General features: G+C 44.1%; 1 protein-coding gene across 1 annotated transcript in view; it reads right to left on the minus strand.

The window, feature by feature from the left end:
- Window positions 1-15,332, minus strand: part of AHCYL1 (adenosylhomocysteinase like 1) — an 810,468-nt gene that overhangs the window by 641,127 nt on the left and 154,009 nt on the right. Inside the window, exons 3-4 of the mRNA XM_040337629.1 lie at window positions 14,038-14,181; window positions 11,726-11,826 (exon numbers count right to left, since the gene is read on the minus strand). Of these exons, the coding sequence (XP_040193563.1) occupies window positions 11,726-11,826; window positions 14,038-14,181 (245 nt within the window). The remainder of the gene's footprint in view (window positions 1-11,725; window positions 11,827-14,037; window positions 14,182-15,332) is intronic.

Here is a 15,332-nt window from a genome sequence, read left to right on the forward strand (position 1 = left end):
TGGCCATGTTCCTAAGGGACCACCTTTTAAAAGATCTGAGGAAATGTGTTTCCGGTCCTGGTGGGAGGAGCTCCATCCCTCAAATGCTGTCCTGGAGTTTGCCATATATGAGCTATTACCTTCAAATAGAGCCTGACAGCTCTCACTACATCAAGAGAATGTAACAATTTTTCCTCCGGAGAACAAGGATCTGGAAAAAAGGAAGACAGGAAGACATCTTGGTTAAGATGAAAAGTGGACACTAATTTAGGTAGAAAGGTTGGATGAGGACGCAACACCACCTTGACCTTATGAATAATTAAGTATGGCTCTTTACACGAGAAAGCTGCCAATTCTGATACTCTCTTGCCAAGGTTACTGCAACCAAAAAAAAACAACTTCCTTGTCAAAAGGATCGGCTCAAAGGGTTGTCTTTGCAATGCCGATATAACTAGATTCAAATCCCATGGGCACAAGGGTGACCTAACTGGTGGAATTATATGAGTTACCCCTTGTATAAAGACCCAGATCAAAGAATGCAAAGCAAGCGGCCTTTGAAAGAATACCGACAAGGCTGAGTTCTGACCCTTGATTGTACTCAAGGCTAGCTTAATTTCTACCCCCAACTATAGGAAGGCAAGAATTCTTCTTATGACATACTTCCGAGGATGACATCCTTTGGTTTCACACCAGGAAACATAGGCCCTCCATACGCTATAATAAATGGTCCTGGAAGCTGGCTTCCTTGCATTAATCAGGGTAGTTAATACTGAGCCTGAAAGCCCCCGATTCTTTAAAATGTGGGCTTCAATAGCCACACCGTTTAATTTAGCGACTGTAAGGCAGGATGGAACACTGGTCCCTGTGATAGCAAGTCTGGATGGGATGGTAGTGTCCACGGTTTTCCTACTGCCAACCTTACCATCTCTGCATACCAGGATCTTCTGGGCCATGCCAGGGCTACTAGTATTACAGGCTTCCGTTCCTCTTTGATCCTGCGCAGAAGCCACATAGCAGCTGAACTGGGGGGAAAGCATAAATCAGTGAAAACTGATCCCAAGGGGTTACTAACACATCTGTCCCGCATGCACTCGCATGCTCCCTTGTCCCTTGACACAAGATCCCTTGTCCTTGACACAAAGCTGTCCAACTTTTTGATGAACCTGCACGCCAATAGATCTACCTCCAGGGTGCTCCATTTTCGGGAAATGGCTGAGAAAATGTCAGGATGGAGAGACTATTCACCCGAGAACAATTGTTGGCGGCTCAAGAAATCCGCCTGCCAATTCTCCACTCCTGGAATGAAGACTGCCGATAGGCCACGGTACATGCTTCTCTGCCCTGGCCAGAACATGGATCACTTCCCTCTGGGCTGCATGACTTCTGGTACACCCTTGGTGGTTGATGTAATCCACTGCTGTGGCATTTTTTGGATTGTATCCTTAGGGGGCAACCTTGTAATCTGCAAGTCCAGGCCATTAGGGCCAGATGCGCTGCCCAAATCTCTAAAATGTTGATGGGCAAGGCTTTTTCGGACAGTGGTCTCCTCCAGAACCACTCCCTAGCCTAAGAGGCTGGCATCCGTTGTTAAAACCTTCCAGGTTACTGGCATGAAGAATTTCCTAGTTATCAACCACCAACTGAGACTCTGGCGCACCCTTGGGGCCAGATACATTGGGTAATCTAAGGCTTGGATTTTCTTGTTCCAAGCAGACAGAATACTGTTTTGCAACAGTCTTGAATGGAACTGGGCATAGGGAACTGCTTAGAATGAAGCCACCATCTTCCCTAGCAACCTCATGCAAAGGTGAATGGAAGGATCCTTCTTTGCCTTGACCAAATGGACCAGCTCTCTAATTGCCCTGACTTTTGTCTGAGGCAAAAATAATTTTTCTTGGGCTGTATCTATAACCAGACCCAAGTACTCCAGCCTTCTTACTGGCCATAAAGCTGATTTCTCTAGGTTGAGAATCCAACCCAGGTGATCCAAGTATTCGACCGTGTTGGACACACTCAGGTCTAGCCATGCAACCGACTGATCTATCAGCAGCAGGTCGTCTAGGTATGCCATTACTGCTATACCCTGGCCCCTTAGTCTTGCTAGTACTGGGGGATAGCACTTTTGTAAACACCCTGGGGGAGGTGGCTAACCCGAAGGGCAAGGCCACAAACTGAAAGTGGCGCTGTTCTACCTCAAAAACGCAGAAACTTCTGGTGAGCGGGAAAGATTGGCACAAGCAGATATGCATCTTTGATGTCTATTGATGCCAGAAAGTCTCCTCCCGCAGGGTGGATACGACTGACTTCATGCGGAAAGGGCGGATGGTTAGGAACCGATTTAGATCTTTGGGTTTTGCCACCGTGAAGAGATTTGAATAGAACCCCATGCCCTGCTCTTCTGAGGGAATCTCTATGATTACACCCCGAGACGCCAATTGGTCCAGTGCCTGGAACAAAGACCTTATTTTCACTGGGTCTTTGGGAACTTTAGAAAACGAAAAGGTGGAAACTCTCGAGATATGGTGGAGATGATCCATCTTGTCTTGGATCTCTTCCTGCCAAGCCTCTGAAAACTGCAGAAGCCTTCCCCCCACTCAAACGAGCAGGGGCACCCCTTCTTAAGGAGGCCTTGGGACTCTGCTTTGCAGATTTCTGCCCCCATGGCTTCTTCTGGCCTTGTGCTGGCCTTGAGGATTCCCCCTTGCACCTGACGGCGGAGGCCGTCGTGACTGCCTGGAGGCCATCGTGGCTGGTGTCGAACATTTAAATGAAGGATGTCTACTCCTTTTCACCGGTAAAGGGGCACTCTTACCACCCAAAATTTTCTGGATATATTTATCCAAATCATCCCCGAACAACCATTCCCCCATGAAAGGGAAAACCTGCCAAAAGCTTTTTGCATGGCAATTATGCTGACCAATGCTTTAAACATGGCCCTGCTCCCATTTTTGAGATGTGCTGCTGCCACCATATTCAAAATTACCTTATTTTTTTCTTAACCACTTCCATATCAGGCCTATTTTGGCACCGCCCTCTTACATGAAAAAATCATACTTTTTGCTCGAAAATTATTCAGAACCCCCAATCATATGTTTTTTTCGCAGAGACCCTAGGGAACAAAATGGTGGTCATGCAACTTTTTATGTCACACAGTATTTGTGCAGCAATTTTTTAAACCATTTTTTTTGGGCGAAAACTGTTCCATGAATTAAAAAAAAAACCACAAAAGTTAGCCTGATTTTTTTGTATAATGTGAAAGATGATATCACACAGAGTAAATAGATACCTAACATGTCACGCTTTTAAATTGCGCACACTTGTGGAATGGCGCCAAACTTCGGTACCTAAAAATCTCCATAGGTGATGCTTTAAACATTTTTACAGGTTACCAGTTTAGCGTTACAGAGGAGGTTCTGGGCTAGAATTATTTCTCTCACTCCAACGTTCGCGGCAATACCTCACATGTGTGTTATGAACGCCGTTTACATATGCAGACAGCGACTTATGTATGCGTTGCTCTGCGTGCGAGCATGTGGGGACGGGAGCGCTTTAAATTTTTCCCCTTCATTTTCCTTTTATTTTTATATTTTTTATCACTTTTATTCCTATTACAAGGAATGTAAACATCCCTTGAAATAGGAATAGGGCATGGCATGTCCTCTTTACAGCAAGATCCGGGGTCTATAAGTCCCAAGATCTCACCTCTAGTCCTGGGAGACCTAAAATAGTGTTTACATCTGTTGAGGCCGGATCGTGCCCAGCCTCAGAAGCTCCCAAGGAGTGACCCCCGCCGCCTGTAAAAACAATCAAGCTGCTAAACAGCCGCATTGATTGTTTTTACATGACGGGGAGTCACCGGCAGAAAAATAAGCCATCTGAATGATCTCTGCAGCTGGCATCATTTAGATTTAACCACTTAAACTTCAGGACATCATATGATGTCCACCTTAGACCCCTTTAACACTGGGGCAGTTTGCAGGCGCTATTGCGCTAAAAATAGCGCCTGCAAACTGACCTGAAACAGCGTCTGCTGTTTCTCCAATGTGAAAGCTCAAGGGCTTTCAAACTGATACAGTGTGCTAGCAGGACGGAAAAAACAAGAATTTTAAAACAGCTTACCTGTAAAATCCTTTTCTTGGAGTACACCACGGGACACAGAGCCATTCTTTACATAATGGGTTAAGGGTCACGAGCGGTGATTGGACACTGGCACAACCAATTGAAGACAGTTCCCCTCCATATAACCCCTCCCATCAGTTTTGTAGCAAGCAATAAGGTTCCCAAAAGAAGGGGGGACCTCTGTCCCGTGGTGTACTCCAAGAAAAGGATTTCTTTATTGTACACCACGGGACACAGGGCCATTTTTTACATATTGGGATGTCCCAGGGCAATGCTTAATGAAGGGTGGGAAACACAGATCAAGCAGGCCGCTACGGACAAGAAGCCCTATACCGCTGCCTGCAGCACACTTCGCCCAAAGGCGGCATTCTCATGTACCTTCACATCTATTTGATAGAATTTGGAAAATGTGTGGACTGAAGACCAAGTTGCAGCTTTACAGATCTGAGCCAACGAAGCCTGGTGATGAACTGCCCATGAAGCACTTATCGCCCTGGTAGAGTGCGCCTTAACAGAAAAAGGAGGAGTCCTGTTCTTTAGACCATAGGCTTGAATAATTGTTTGTCTAATCCACTTGGCGATAGTGGTAATAGATGCTGCTTGTCCCTTCTTGGGACCATCTGGCAAAAAAAACATTGCCTGCAGATACACCTTTACTGCTCTCACTAGATCTAGGGAGTGCAATAATTTTTCCTCCGCTATCTGCGGATCCGGAAAAAAAAAAGGCAGGACAATGTCCTGATTCAAATCACCTTAGGTAAAAAGGTAGGTAGGCGTCGTAGTACAATTTTGTCTTTGTGACAAATTAAATAAGGTTCTTTGCATGAAAGAGCTGCCAATTCAGAGACTTTTCTAGCAGAAGAGATAGCAATCAAAAAGGCCAATTTCCTGCTTAAAAGGATCAGCGGAATCTGGTGCATAGGTTCAAACGGTTGCTTTTGCAATACTGACAATACCAAATTCAAATCCCATGGGCACAAGGGAGACTTGACTGGTGGATTTATCCGCAGTACCCCCTGAATGAACGCCTGAACTAGGGAATGAGATGCCAGTGGGTCTTTGAAAGAAGACTGATAGAGCCGATATTTGACCCTGTTGAATCGAGCTGTTTTATTCACCTCCGTCACTCCTGAATCGTTATTCTCACTGACTTCCTGGTTTGCGGTGCGCATTCATTCTTGCTACATCACGGCCTAATGGGAACTACAGTTCCCATTAGGCTTAGCCTCCATGCCTGTGAGGGATAAGAGAGCATCTTCACGCAGGGCTGTAGTCATAGGGAGGGGGTGAGCACATTCTGCTTTCCCACCATGCAAAACGGCTCAGATTGCCTGGTGGAAAGCAAGGAGGAGAGACAGGAAATGGCATTTTTAAACCTGGATTACTGTATTTTGGAGGTCAAAAGGAAAAACGAGGGTAAGTGAAATTGTAAATGCTCTAGCTTACAGCAATCAATTGATCTAATAAAAAACAAACCTTTAGTGTTCCTTTAAGGTGAAAAAAAGCAAAGGTTTACAACCCCTTTAATGGTACTAAGGGCTAAATTCAATCCACTCCTAACTGGCAAAGGGCAAGAATCCTGCTTATGTCATACCTCTGAGGATTCCATTTCTTGGTTTCACACCAGGAAACATATGCCTTCCAGACTCTATAGTAGATCACCCTGGAGGCTGGCTTTCTAGTATTAGGGAGTGTAAAAAAGAACTGGACCCGAGATCCCTCATTTCTTTAAAATGTGGGTCTCAGCAGCCAGACCGTCAAATTTAGCTTTTGTAAGGAAGGATGGAAACACTGGACCCTGCGACAGCAGGTCCGTGACGAAGTGGAAGCTTCCACGGTTTTCCTACCGCCATCTTTATGATTTTGGCGTACCAGGGCCTTCTGGACAATTTGGGGCCACTAGGATTACAGGAATTCTTTCCTTTTTGATCCTGCAAAGTAGCCTCTGATGAGGATCTCTCGTCCTGGATACAAAGTTGTCCAACTTCCTGTTGAACCTGGAAGTTTAGCAGGTCTACATCCCGGGGGTCGTCCCCCATCTCCTGCATACGGCCTGAAAGATCTCGGGGTCGAAAGACCACTCTCCTGGTGACAGCTGCTGGCGACTCAGATAGTCCGCTTGCCAGTTTTTCTACCACTGGAATGAAGATTGCAGAGAGGCAAGGAAACATGTTCCTCTGCCCAATGTCAAAATGTGATTCACCTCCTTCTGAGCACCCTCACCTTGGTGATTGATGTAAGCTACTGCAGTAGCATTGTCGGATTGAATCGGAACTGGGTGGCCCTGTAACCTGTGTGTCCAGGTTCTTGAGGGCTAAGTATACTGCCCGCATCTCCAGTATGTTGATGGGCAGGTTCTTTTTATTCTTTGCCCAGGTTCCCTGGGCTGAAACTTCTTCTAATACTGCTCCCCAGCCCTTAGGCTTGGCATCCGTAGACACAACCTTCCAGGTGACTGGTGAAAGGATTTTCCTTTCCGCAAGTTCTTGGTTTTTTAACCACCAACTGAAGCTTTGGCGAACCTGTGAAGACAGGCACATGGGTAAATCCAGAGTTGGATCTTCCTGTTCCAGGCGGCAAAAAATACTGCCTTGAAGTAGCCTTGAATGAAACTGGGCGTAAGGACAGCCTCAAAAGAGGCCAACGTCTTCCGCAATAGCCTCTTGCAAAGGCGAATAGGCGGCCTTTGCCTTTGCCTTGACCTTGTGGAATCAGGTCCCTTAGCGACTTGATCTTTGGCTCTGGTAGGAATACCCGGCTTTGGCCCGTGTCTATGAACATGCCCAAATACTCTACCCCATCTTGGGCTTGTAGAGAGGATTTTTGTAAGATTACAATCCATCCTAAATGCTCCAGGTATTTTATTGTGGTGAGCACAGCATGATCTAATCCTGCCTCTGACTGATCTATCACAAGTAGATAGTCTAGATAGGCTGTTATAGCCTATGCCCTGTGCCCTCTGATTTGCCAACAGAGGAGCTAGTACCTTTGTAAATACCCGGGGGGGCGTGGCAGCAATGCCAAAAGGGCAGAGCCAACAAACTGGAAGTGGTATTGTTCTACCGCAAACTTTATGAAAGTTTTGGTGATAGGATAGGCACATGTAAATATGCGTCTTTGATGTCTATCAACGCCATGAATTCTCTGCCTTGTAGGGTGGCGACCACTGATCGAATAGTTTCCATTCGGAAATGGCAATTGTTTCAGATTTGATTTAGAGATCTTAGATCCAGGATGGGTGTGACGTCTCTGCTTTGGTTTTTGGGATCACAAAGAGGTGTGAAATAAAACCCTGAACCTTGCTCTTTTAGGGGTACTTCTGTGATCACCCCTTGAGACAGCAAGTGATCCAATCCTTTGAAGGACGCTCTTTTTAGTGGATCATTGGAGAGCCTTGAGCTTCGGAACTGAGAAGATGGGATCGCTCAAAATTCCAGCTTGTACCCTAGGGATACTGTGGATATTTCTGCCATGCCGCTGAAAACTGATGGAACCCCCCCCCCCACTCGGCCGAGCGGGGGCACCTCATCATAAAAATGCTTTGGGGTTTTGCTTGTTAGTTTTTGAACCCCACGGCTTCTTGTTCTTCTGGGCCTGGTCTTCTTTAGCCTTTGTGGCTGGCTGAAAATGCTGTCGCCACTGGCTGGAGGTAGATTTATCAGGAGTCAAGGAGAGAGAACGTTTAAAACAAGGTCGCTTGTTTTTCTTCTTCTGGTAATAGAGTGGTCTTCCCACTCGATATCTTTTGGATATATTTTTCCAAATCTTCCCCAAAGAGGCGTTCGCCATGGAATGGGAAACTGGCCAAAAGCTTTTTGTATGGTGCTTTAGCCAAATAATTCTGCGCATATGCACCAGCTGGAGTGTGAGACGAGATGCTTGCTGAATCGAATCTCTCATAGCATCTATTGTAAAACATAAGGCTTTAGGCAAATTCTCCCACAATTTGACTTGTTCTGGAGGTAGATCCTTTAGCCCAGGGGTGCCCAACCTTTTGAAGAGCGAGGGCCACTTAAGCGACATGGTAACCGGTTGCGGGACACAATGAGTGGAGCGGGTGGATGCATGCAGAGCGCACACTGACACAGCCCACTCGACTTTTTAGTGAATCGTATTGGAGGTAGGACACAAGTCGGTTTATGTCTGCCACTACTTAGAGGTGAATGGAGGGTACAATTGGTCGGACTGTTGGACTGACTGTGTGAAAGGGGCCCATGGCTGCTTTCTCACTGATGCGCTGCAGTTTACCCGCACCGCAGGTGCAGAGCAGTTTACCTGCAGGTTACCTGCACTTTGCAGTAGACTTCTATTATATTCTGCAGGTTTGGTGCACTTTCATAAAGCTCACCAAACTCGCAGGTAATAATAGATGTCTATGGCTCAGCGCAGGTAACCTGCAGGTAAACTGCTTTGCACCTGCGGATCAGTTTTAAAGCAGCCCAGTAACCACTGCAGAAAATATATGCCATTGCCTATATATACACTGTGATTTTAGTAATAAACGGACCTTTAATAACAGTGTTCTATTCTATTCCATCCCAGAGCAGGAGTTTGTGGGCCACATCAGAGGGCTCCACGGGCCACATGTGGCCCCCGGGCCACTGGTTGGGCACCCCTGCTTTAGCCCCTGTTTTACCTGGTCCTTGAGGACCTGACACATACCCACTGCTGCTACAGCAGGTTGGGCAACTGAACCGACCAGAAGGAAGGAAGATTTTAGTAAAGATTCCAAATTATTTTCCGAGAAATCTTTAAACACCTGTACGTTATCCACCGGACAAGTCAGGTTTTTATTCATACAAGAAAATGGCTTACATTCTACAGAAGGCAGACTCCACTTCTGGAAACCTCTTCCTCATAGGATAAAGAATGTCAAACTTCTTAGGAGGTGAGAAACGCTTATACTGGATGTAGCCCAGCCTGCGTAGATTAACTTTTTTAATATCGGATTGAACCCGGAAAAAGAGCATGCACCTCGCAGGGAATTTAATGAACCAGGGAGGAGACTGGGCAGTTAACTCCGGACAGGCAATCTGAATGCAGTATGCACTGTTTCAGCATAACATTTTACCTGTGACCTTAGCATCTGGGAAGCAGAGAGGGTTCCTCTGATATCCCCTGATCCATCAGACTCCTCATCCCCTGTCCTCTGCAGGTTTTACCCTTATCCTCCATTCTTCTACTCTTCAGATTTTTCTGAAAGGGGATCTAAAACCACCCGAACAAGATCTGCTTTCGCTTTTTGTCCTTCTGAGAGGACTTTGCGATTAGCATATCGATTTTTCCTTCTAAGTTTTCCAGGGCCTGTGGTCAAAGTGTCCTCAGTGACATATGCAGGCCCAGGTGCCACCGGAGAAAACTGTTACCTCCTGATAGTGACAATGACTCCCTCCTGTATATAGTTACATAGTTAGTCAGGTTGAAAAAAGACACAAGTCCATCCAGTTCAACCACAAGAAATAAACAAAATAAAAAACACAGTACAATCCCATACACCCAACTCCATACCCACAGTTGATCCAGAGGAAGGCAACAAAAAACCCCAGCAGAGCATGATCCAATTTGCTACAGCAGGGGAAAAAATTCCTTCCTGATCCCCCGAGAGGCAATCGGATTTACCCTGGATCAACTTTACCTACAAATCTTAGTACTCAGTTATTTTATGTACATTTAGGAAAGTATCCAGGCCTTTCTTAAAGCAATCTACTGAACCACGTCTGGAGGGAGTCTGTTCCACATTTTCACAGTTCTTACTGTGAAAAAAACCTTTCCGTATTTGGAGGTGAAATCTCTTTTCCTCTAGACGTAAAGAGTGCCCCCTTGTCCTCAGTGTTGACCGTAAAGTGAATAACTCAACACCAAGTCCACTGTATGGACCTCTTATATATTTGTGCATGTTGATCATATCCCCCCTAATTCTCCTCTTCTCAAGAGTGAATAGATTTAGTTCTTCTAATCTTTCCTCATAGCTGAGCTCCTCCATGCCTCTTATCAGTTTGGTTGCCCTTCTCTGCACTTTCTCCAGTTCTCCGATATCCTTTTTGAGAACTGGTACTGGTGACGTATAGGTACGTCAAAATTTACAGGGGAAGAAGGTACCGAGCAGGCACGTCTAGAGGGCCCACCCCCCCCCGTCTCAGGCAGCGGTGCTTTCTTGTCTTTTAGTCCCTGAATTCCTTCTAAGGGAAAACATATTACTAAGCAACAGTCCGAGGGACCAAAGTGCATATACTACTGTGCTCAGTTTAGCAATCTACCTAAAGTATGCAACTTAAACACACAGTTTCATGCAATGGAGTAGGTGTCTCTCTTGGGAGTGCCCCACCAACCACATAGAGCTTATGTGCCCCCCGTAATGCTGCTGTGTCCCAAGGAAGAGCCTCCGAGTCCCCTTTATGGCATCTGTGTTGAGCACCCTGCTTTAAATTAGCGTGCCCGCTCCCGTGCATGCACACGCTCGCGACCCCAATCCGCCCCCGCCGATAAATCGTGCCCCCGTGCGCATGACCTAGGGCAAATGGCGGTTGTCCTGGGGCGAGGGGGAACCTCCTCCTGTCTGATACTGCACATGCTGTGGCATTCTAGCCCAGCGTCTGGAGTAGAGAAGCGGTGGCAGAGCGCTGCAGCGGAGGAAGTGTGCTTGTCTGTGGGATCTGACACTGTATAGAGCCTGGTGAGTACAACACAGCTCTTTACTCCCTCTAGTGGTAAAAAAAAAAAGAGAAGACACCTTACTCAAAATTGGAAAAGGTTTTTCTGCTGAAATTCAGACAGCGCCAATCTTCACCCATCACGGCGGGTTTTGTGTGCCAACCTTCAGGGATATGAGTTCCTATTTAAAGGAGACCTCTCCCCTGGGCCTTGAAAAATACTCTTACCAGGACTTTTAGCATATAGGAGCAAAAGTGCTGGAACCTAGAGCCCAGTCCTCCGAAGAGAGACATTACAGGCACCGCCTCGTGCATGAGGCCCGGATCCCATCCAGTTTCAGCATAATTATTTGGCTTCTTGGATGGATCCGAAGGCATTGCTCCTTTTACCTCCAGACAGCCTACTTGGTAGAGCTTTCCTTAGCACATCCTACACGCGTCCAACACCTTAGACACTGGCGGAAAAACTGAGGTACTTCCCTGATGGGAGGGGTTATATGGAGGGGAACTGTCTTCAATTGGTTGTGCCAGTTGACTGCTGGTGAACCTTAACCCATTATGAAAAGAATGGCTCTGTGTCCCGTGGTGTACGATAAAGATAAAAGTCCTCCTAGCCGCATCTTTGGAGTGGTGAAAGAGTGGTGTGCTTACTGCTCCTCCACCGCTCCTGCCCATTTCCCATTCCCATTGCCCATGCCCACATCCCATTTTCTATTTCTATTGTGAATAAAACATGAGTTTATGAGATTTGCAAATGATTGCATTCTGTTTTTATGTACACTTTACACAGCGTCCCAACTTTGTGGAATTGGGGTTGTACACTTAACACATTCAATGTCACATCAAATATTAAAAGAATCTTTTAAATATAGTTTTAAGAAAGCAAGTTGCGAGAAAATCTACATTGGACAATCATTATAGACAGCTGGTGCCAAAAGCTTAAATGTGAAAAAATACTTTAAATGTTCTATACTAACCCCAATCTGAGCTGTAATGTGTGTGCACCCCACAATCTTCGCTCCTGCTAGAGGCTTTTCCCCTTGTGCTCTCTTCTTTAAGGAAATCAAAGCTGTCATTTCTGGAGGCAATGCAAAAAGTAGAAAATTACAGAAATAAACAGAATGTTAACTTCAAACAACACTTTATCCTTTTATTGCATAGACGCTAACACGCTTATTCAATAAACAGTGCAAGGAAAAACATATGTAACTAGAAAATGCATTTCCTGCAGAAAATGCGTGGGAATGCTGAATAACTGAATTGCAAAAGCTTACTGGTTTTGATTACTTATTTATTTTTCAAAAATGATTTTTAATTTTTCAAAAATATTTTTTTTACAAACATGTTTTTTTTCTTAATTGTAAAAAAAATGTTTTTTTTTAAAAAAAAAATGTTTTTGTCCCCCCCAAAAAAATCAATTATTTTTTTCAAAAATTAGTTATTTAAAAAAAGAAATCACATTTTTTTTTTCATTTTTTTTTTTTTTTCTTTATACAGGACAAAATAAAATAATTTTATACAGTCCAGTCAATGGAAGACTGTCATTTGGAAGCTCAACCAGCCAAAAATGAAAGGCGTATGACTGAGCACATTGCCTGAAACTAGACAAAAATACCTATGTTTTGGTGTATAAATTGTATGACAAGTAGATCTTGTGGGCGTGAGAGCAATTTATAGAAAAGGAACAAAGATAATTTTTTTAAAGCTCTGTGCTGTTAGCGATGACATCATCCACTCTGAGCAACCCCATAGACACTCTGTTAAATCGATACAATTTCCTGAAAAGATCACTAAACTTAAACAACTTTTTCACAAAAACTGTAAAAGATATCAAACAAAAAAAGTGTTAAAAAGCTTAATATTTTAAAAAGTATAAATAGTAGAAAGAAGTTGAAGAAGTCTCATCATTAGCTGAAAGAGCTGAACATTTTAAAAGTTGAATGGTCTTAAAGCAGGGGTTCACCAAAAAAATTTTTTTTAATATTACATCTAGCAGAGCCAGCATAGTAAGGGCATTTACTTTCGGCGGGGTTTTTTTTTTTTTTTTTCTCCGTACATACCTTTATATTCTGTTTTTGTCCAGGGCTTCCGGGTTCTGATGACTGCGAGACTGGGCGTTCCTATCCTTCGGTTCGATGATTGACGGCTTGTGAAACAGGTGACCTGTCGCACAACTCACGTCACCAGATGTCGGGAAATAGCCAAGCTGCGAGTCAGCACTATACGGCGCCTGCGCAGTCAGCTCTACACGGCGTAGGCGCCGTATAGTGCCGACTCGCAGCTCGGCTATTTCCGGAAATCTAGTGACGCGCGTTGTGCGACAGGTCACCTGTTTCACAAGCCGTCAATCATCGAACCGAAGGATAGGAACGCCCAGTCCCGCAGTCATCGGAACCCTGAGGCAGGGATAGGAACACCCAGTCCCGGAGTCATCAGAACACAGAAGCCCCAGGACCAAATCAGAATATAAAAGGTAAGTACGGAGAAAAAAATAAAAAAAACTGCCAAAAGTGTATGCCCTTACTTTGCTGGCTCTAATGTTAAAAATGTGTTTTTAAGGTGAACCTCCACTTTAAAGTGGAGGTTCACCCGAAAAGTTAATTTTTAACATTAGATTGATGCTCATTTTGTCAAGGGGAATCGGGTATTTTTTTTAAAATCGAAGCAGTACCGTTTTAGAGAGCGATCTTCTCCGCCGCTTCCGGGTATGGGCTGCGGGACTGGGCGTTCCTATTTGATTGACAGGCTTCCGACGGTCGCATACATCGCGTCACGATTTTCTGAAAGTAGCCGAACTGCACCGACGTTCGGCTTCTTTCGGCTACTCGTGACGCGATGTATGCGACCGTCGGAAGCCTGTCAATCAAATAGGAACGCCCAGTCCCAAAGACCATACCCGGAAGCGGCGGAGAAGATCGCTCTCTAAAACGGTAAGTACTGCTTCGATTTAAAAAAAACTACCCGATTCCCCTTGACAAAATGAGCATCAATCTAATGTTAAAAAAAAAATTCGGGTGAACTCCCGCTTTAATAGCTGAAAGTATGCAGAAGTTACGCAGAGCAAAAAAAACGTACGGAATAAAATAAAAAAATAAAATTAAGAATAATAAAAAGCAAATAACAATACTGGGAATGCTATTGAGCATTCCAACTAAATATATTTCCTTTAGCATGCAATCAGAATATATTTTATATTAAAAATACCAATAGCAAAGAAATATCTGATTGGTTGCTGTGGGTAATGTCACATGCATGATTTCCATTTTTCTTGGACTAAATCGTTAGTTACCTTGTTCAGCTATTTCAATCTCACGCCGGCCAAACTCTGCTTGCTTAATATTCTTAACACAAAAGTCACTGCTGCCTTTTGATGAGGTTTGTTGTTTGTCTCGAGGGGATGAATCATCATCTGAGCTGTCTGTGTAAGAGGCAACTACAGGAAGAATGCAAGCATAAATATATTTCTGATAAACTGTTTTGCTACAGTAATTTAGAATGTAGACAAAATATAGAACAATTTCGTAGGCCCTGGTTCACACAGGTGTGGCTTTGAAAACGCTCTACTTTAGCACGATTTCAAAGCCGCACATCACTGATTTGTATTGCCGATTTCATTGCGGCTTGCAACTTCATTTGACAGAGGTCCATGCAAGTCACAATTAAATTGGTAAAAGGTAGTGCAGGAAACTTTTTCATAATCGCATAATGCAACTCATGATATGAACAGTTCCATTGCTGTCAATGAGATTCTACTTGTCATGCGATTATGAATGGTCAAATTGCATGACAAGTCACACCAGTGTGAACGGGGGCTAAAATACAAACCTCATAGAAATAATAGCACATTATCGGTCTCTGTAGCTAGTGTTGTTCACAAATCTTCAGGGGTTAAAACAAGAGGGTTAAACAAATCTTAATGCCTGAACACAGTTTTGCAACTTTGACATGGGTTAAAAAAGCTGTACACATCATCGCAACTACTTAGTGTATCCAGGCGAGTTGTACTTTGTTTTTGTTTAAGACAAACTGGGCTTTTATTTGGTGGTAAATGGTGATTTGTTTTCCGAACTGTCCAGATTGTAAAAGGAAAAGTGGCACAAAATAATAAAACAAAGTACATTTTTAAAATCTAGCTATATATTATTTGCTAATAATATAACCTACTGCCAATCACAGCAATACCATATACAGTAAAACCTTGTATTGCAAGCATAATTAGTTCCGGAAACATGCTTGTAATATCAAAGCAAGTTTTCCCATAAGAAATAATGGAAACTCAAATGATTTGTTCCATAACCATTTATTCACAAGTCCTTCAGTTTATAGTCCATAAAAAAAGTCAAGGGGGTTAGAAGCAAAATCCAGCAGGAGCTACAGGATAAAAGAGAAGAGAGGTGCCTCGAAGTGTAGCAATATGGTTACATTTAAAGAAGGTACAACATTTAGCAACTCACATTGTTGATGATTAAAGAGGAGTTCCACTCCTCTTAACCCACTCCTCTCCCCCTTACATGCCACATTTGGCATGTAATTTTTTTTGGGGGGAGTGGGGGCTTCAGCACGAGTGGGACTTCCTGTCCCACT

This window comes from Rana temporaria, chromosome 2 (assembly GCF_905171775.1).
Source record: "Rana temporaria chromosome 2, aRanTem1.1, whole genome shotgun sequence".
NCBI classification, from domain to species: Eukaryota; Metazoa; Chordata; class Amphibia; order Anura; family Ranidae; genus Rana; species Rana temporaria.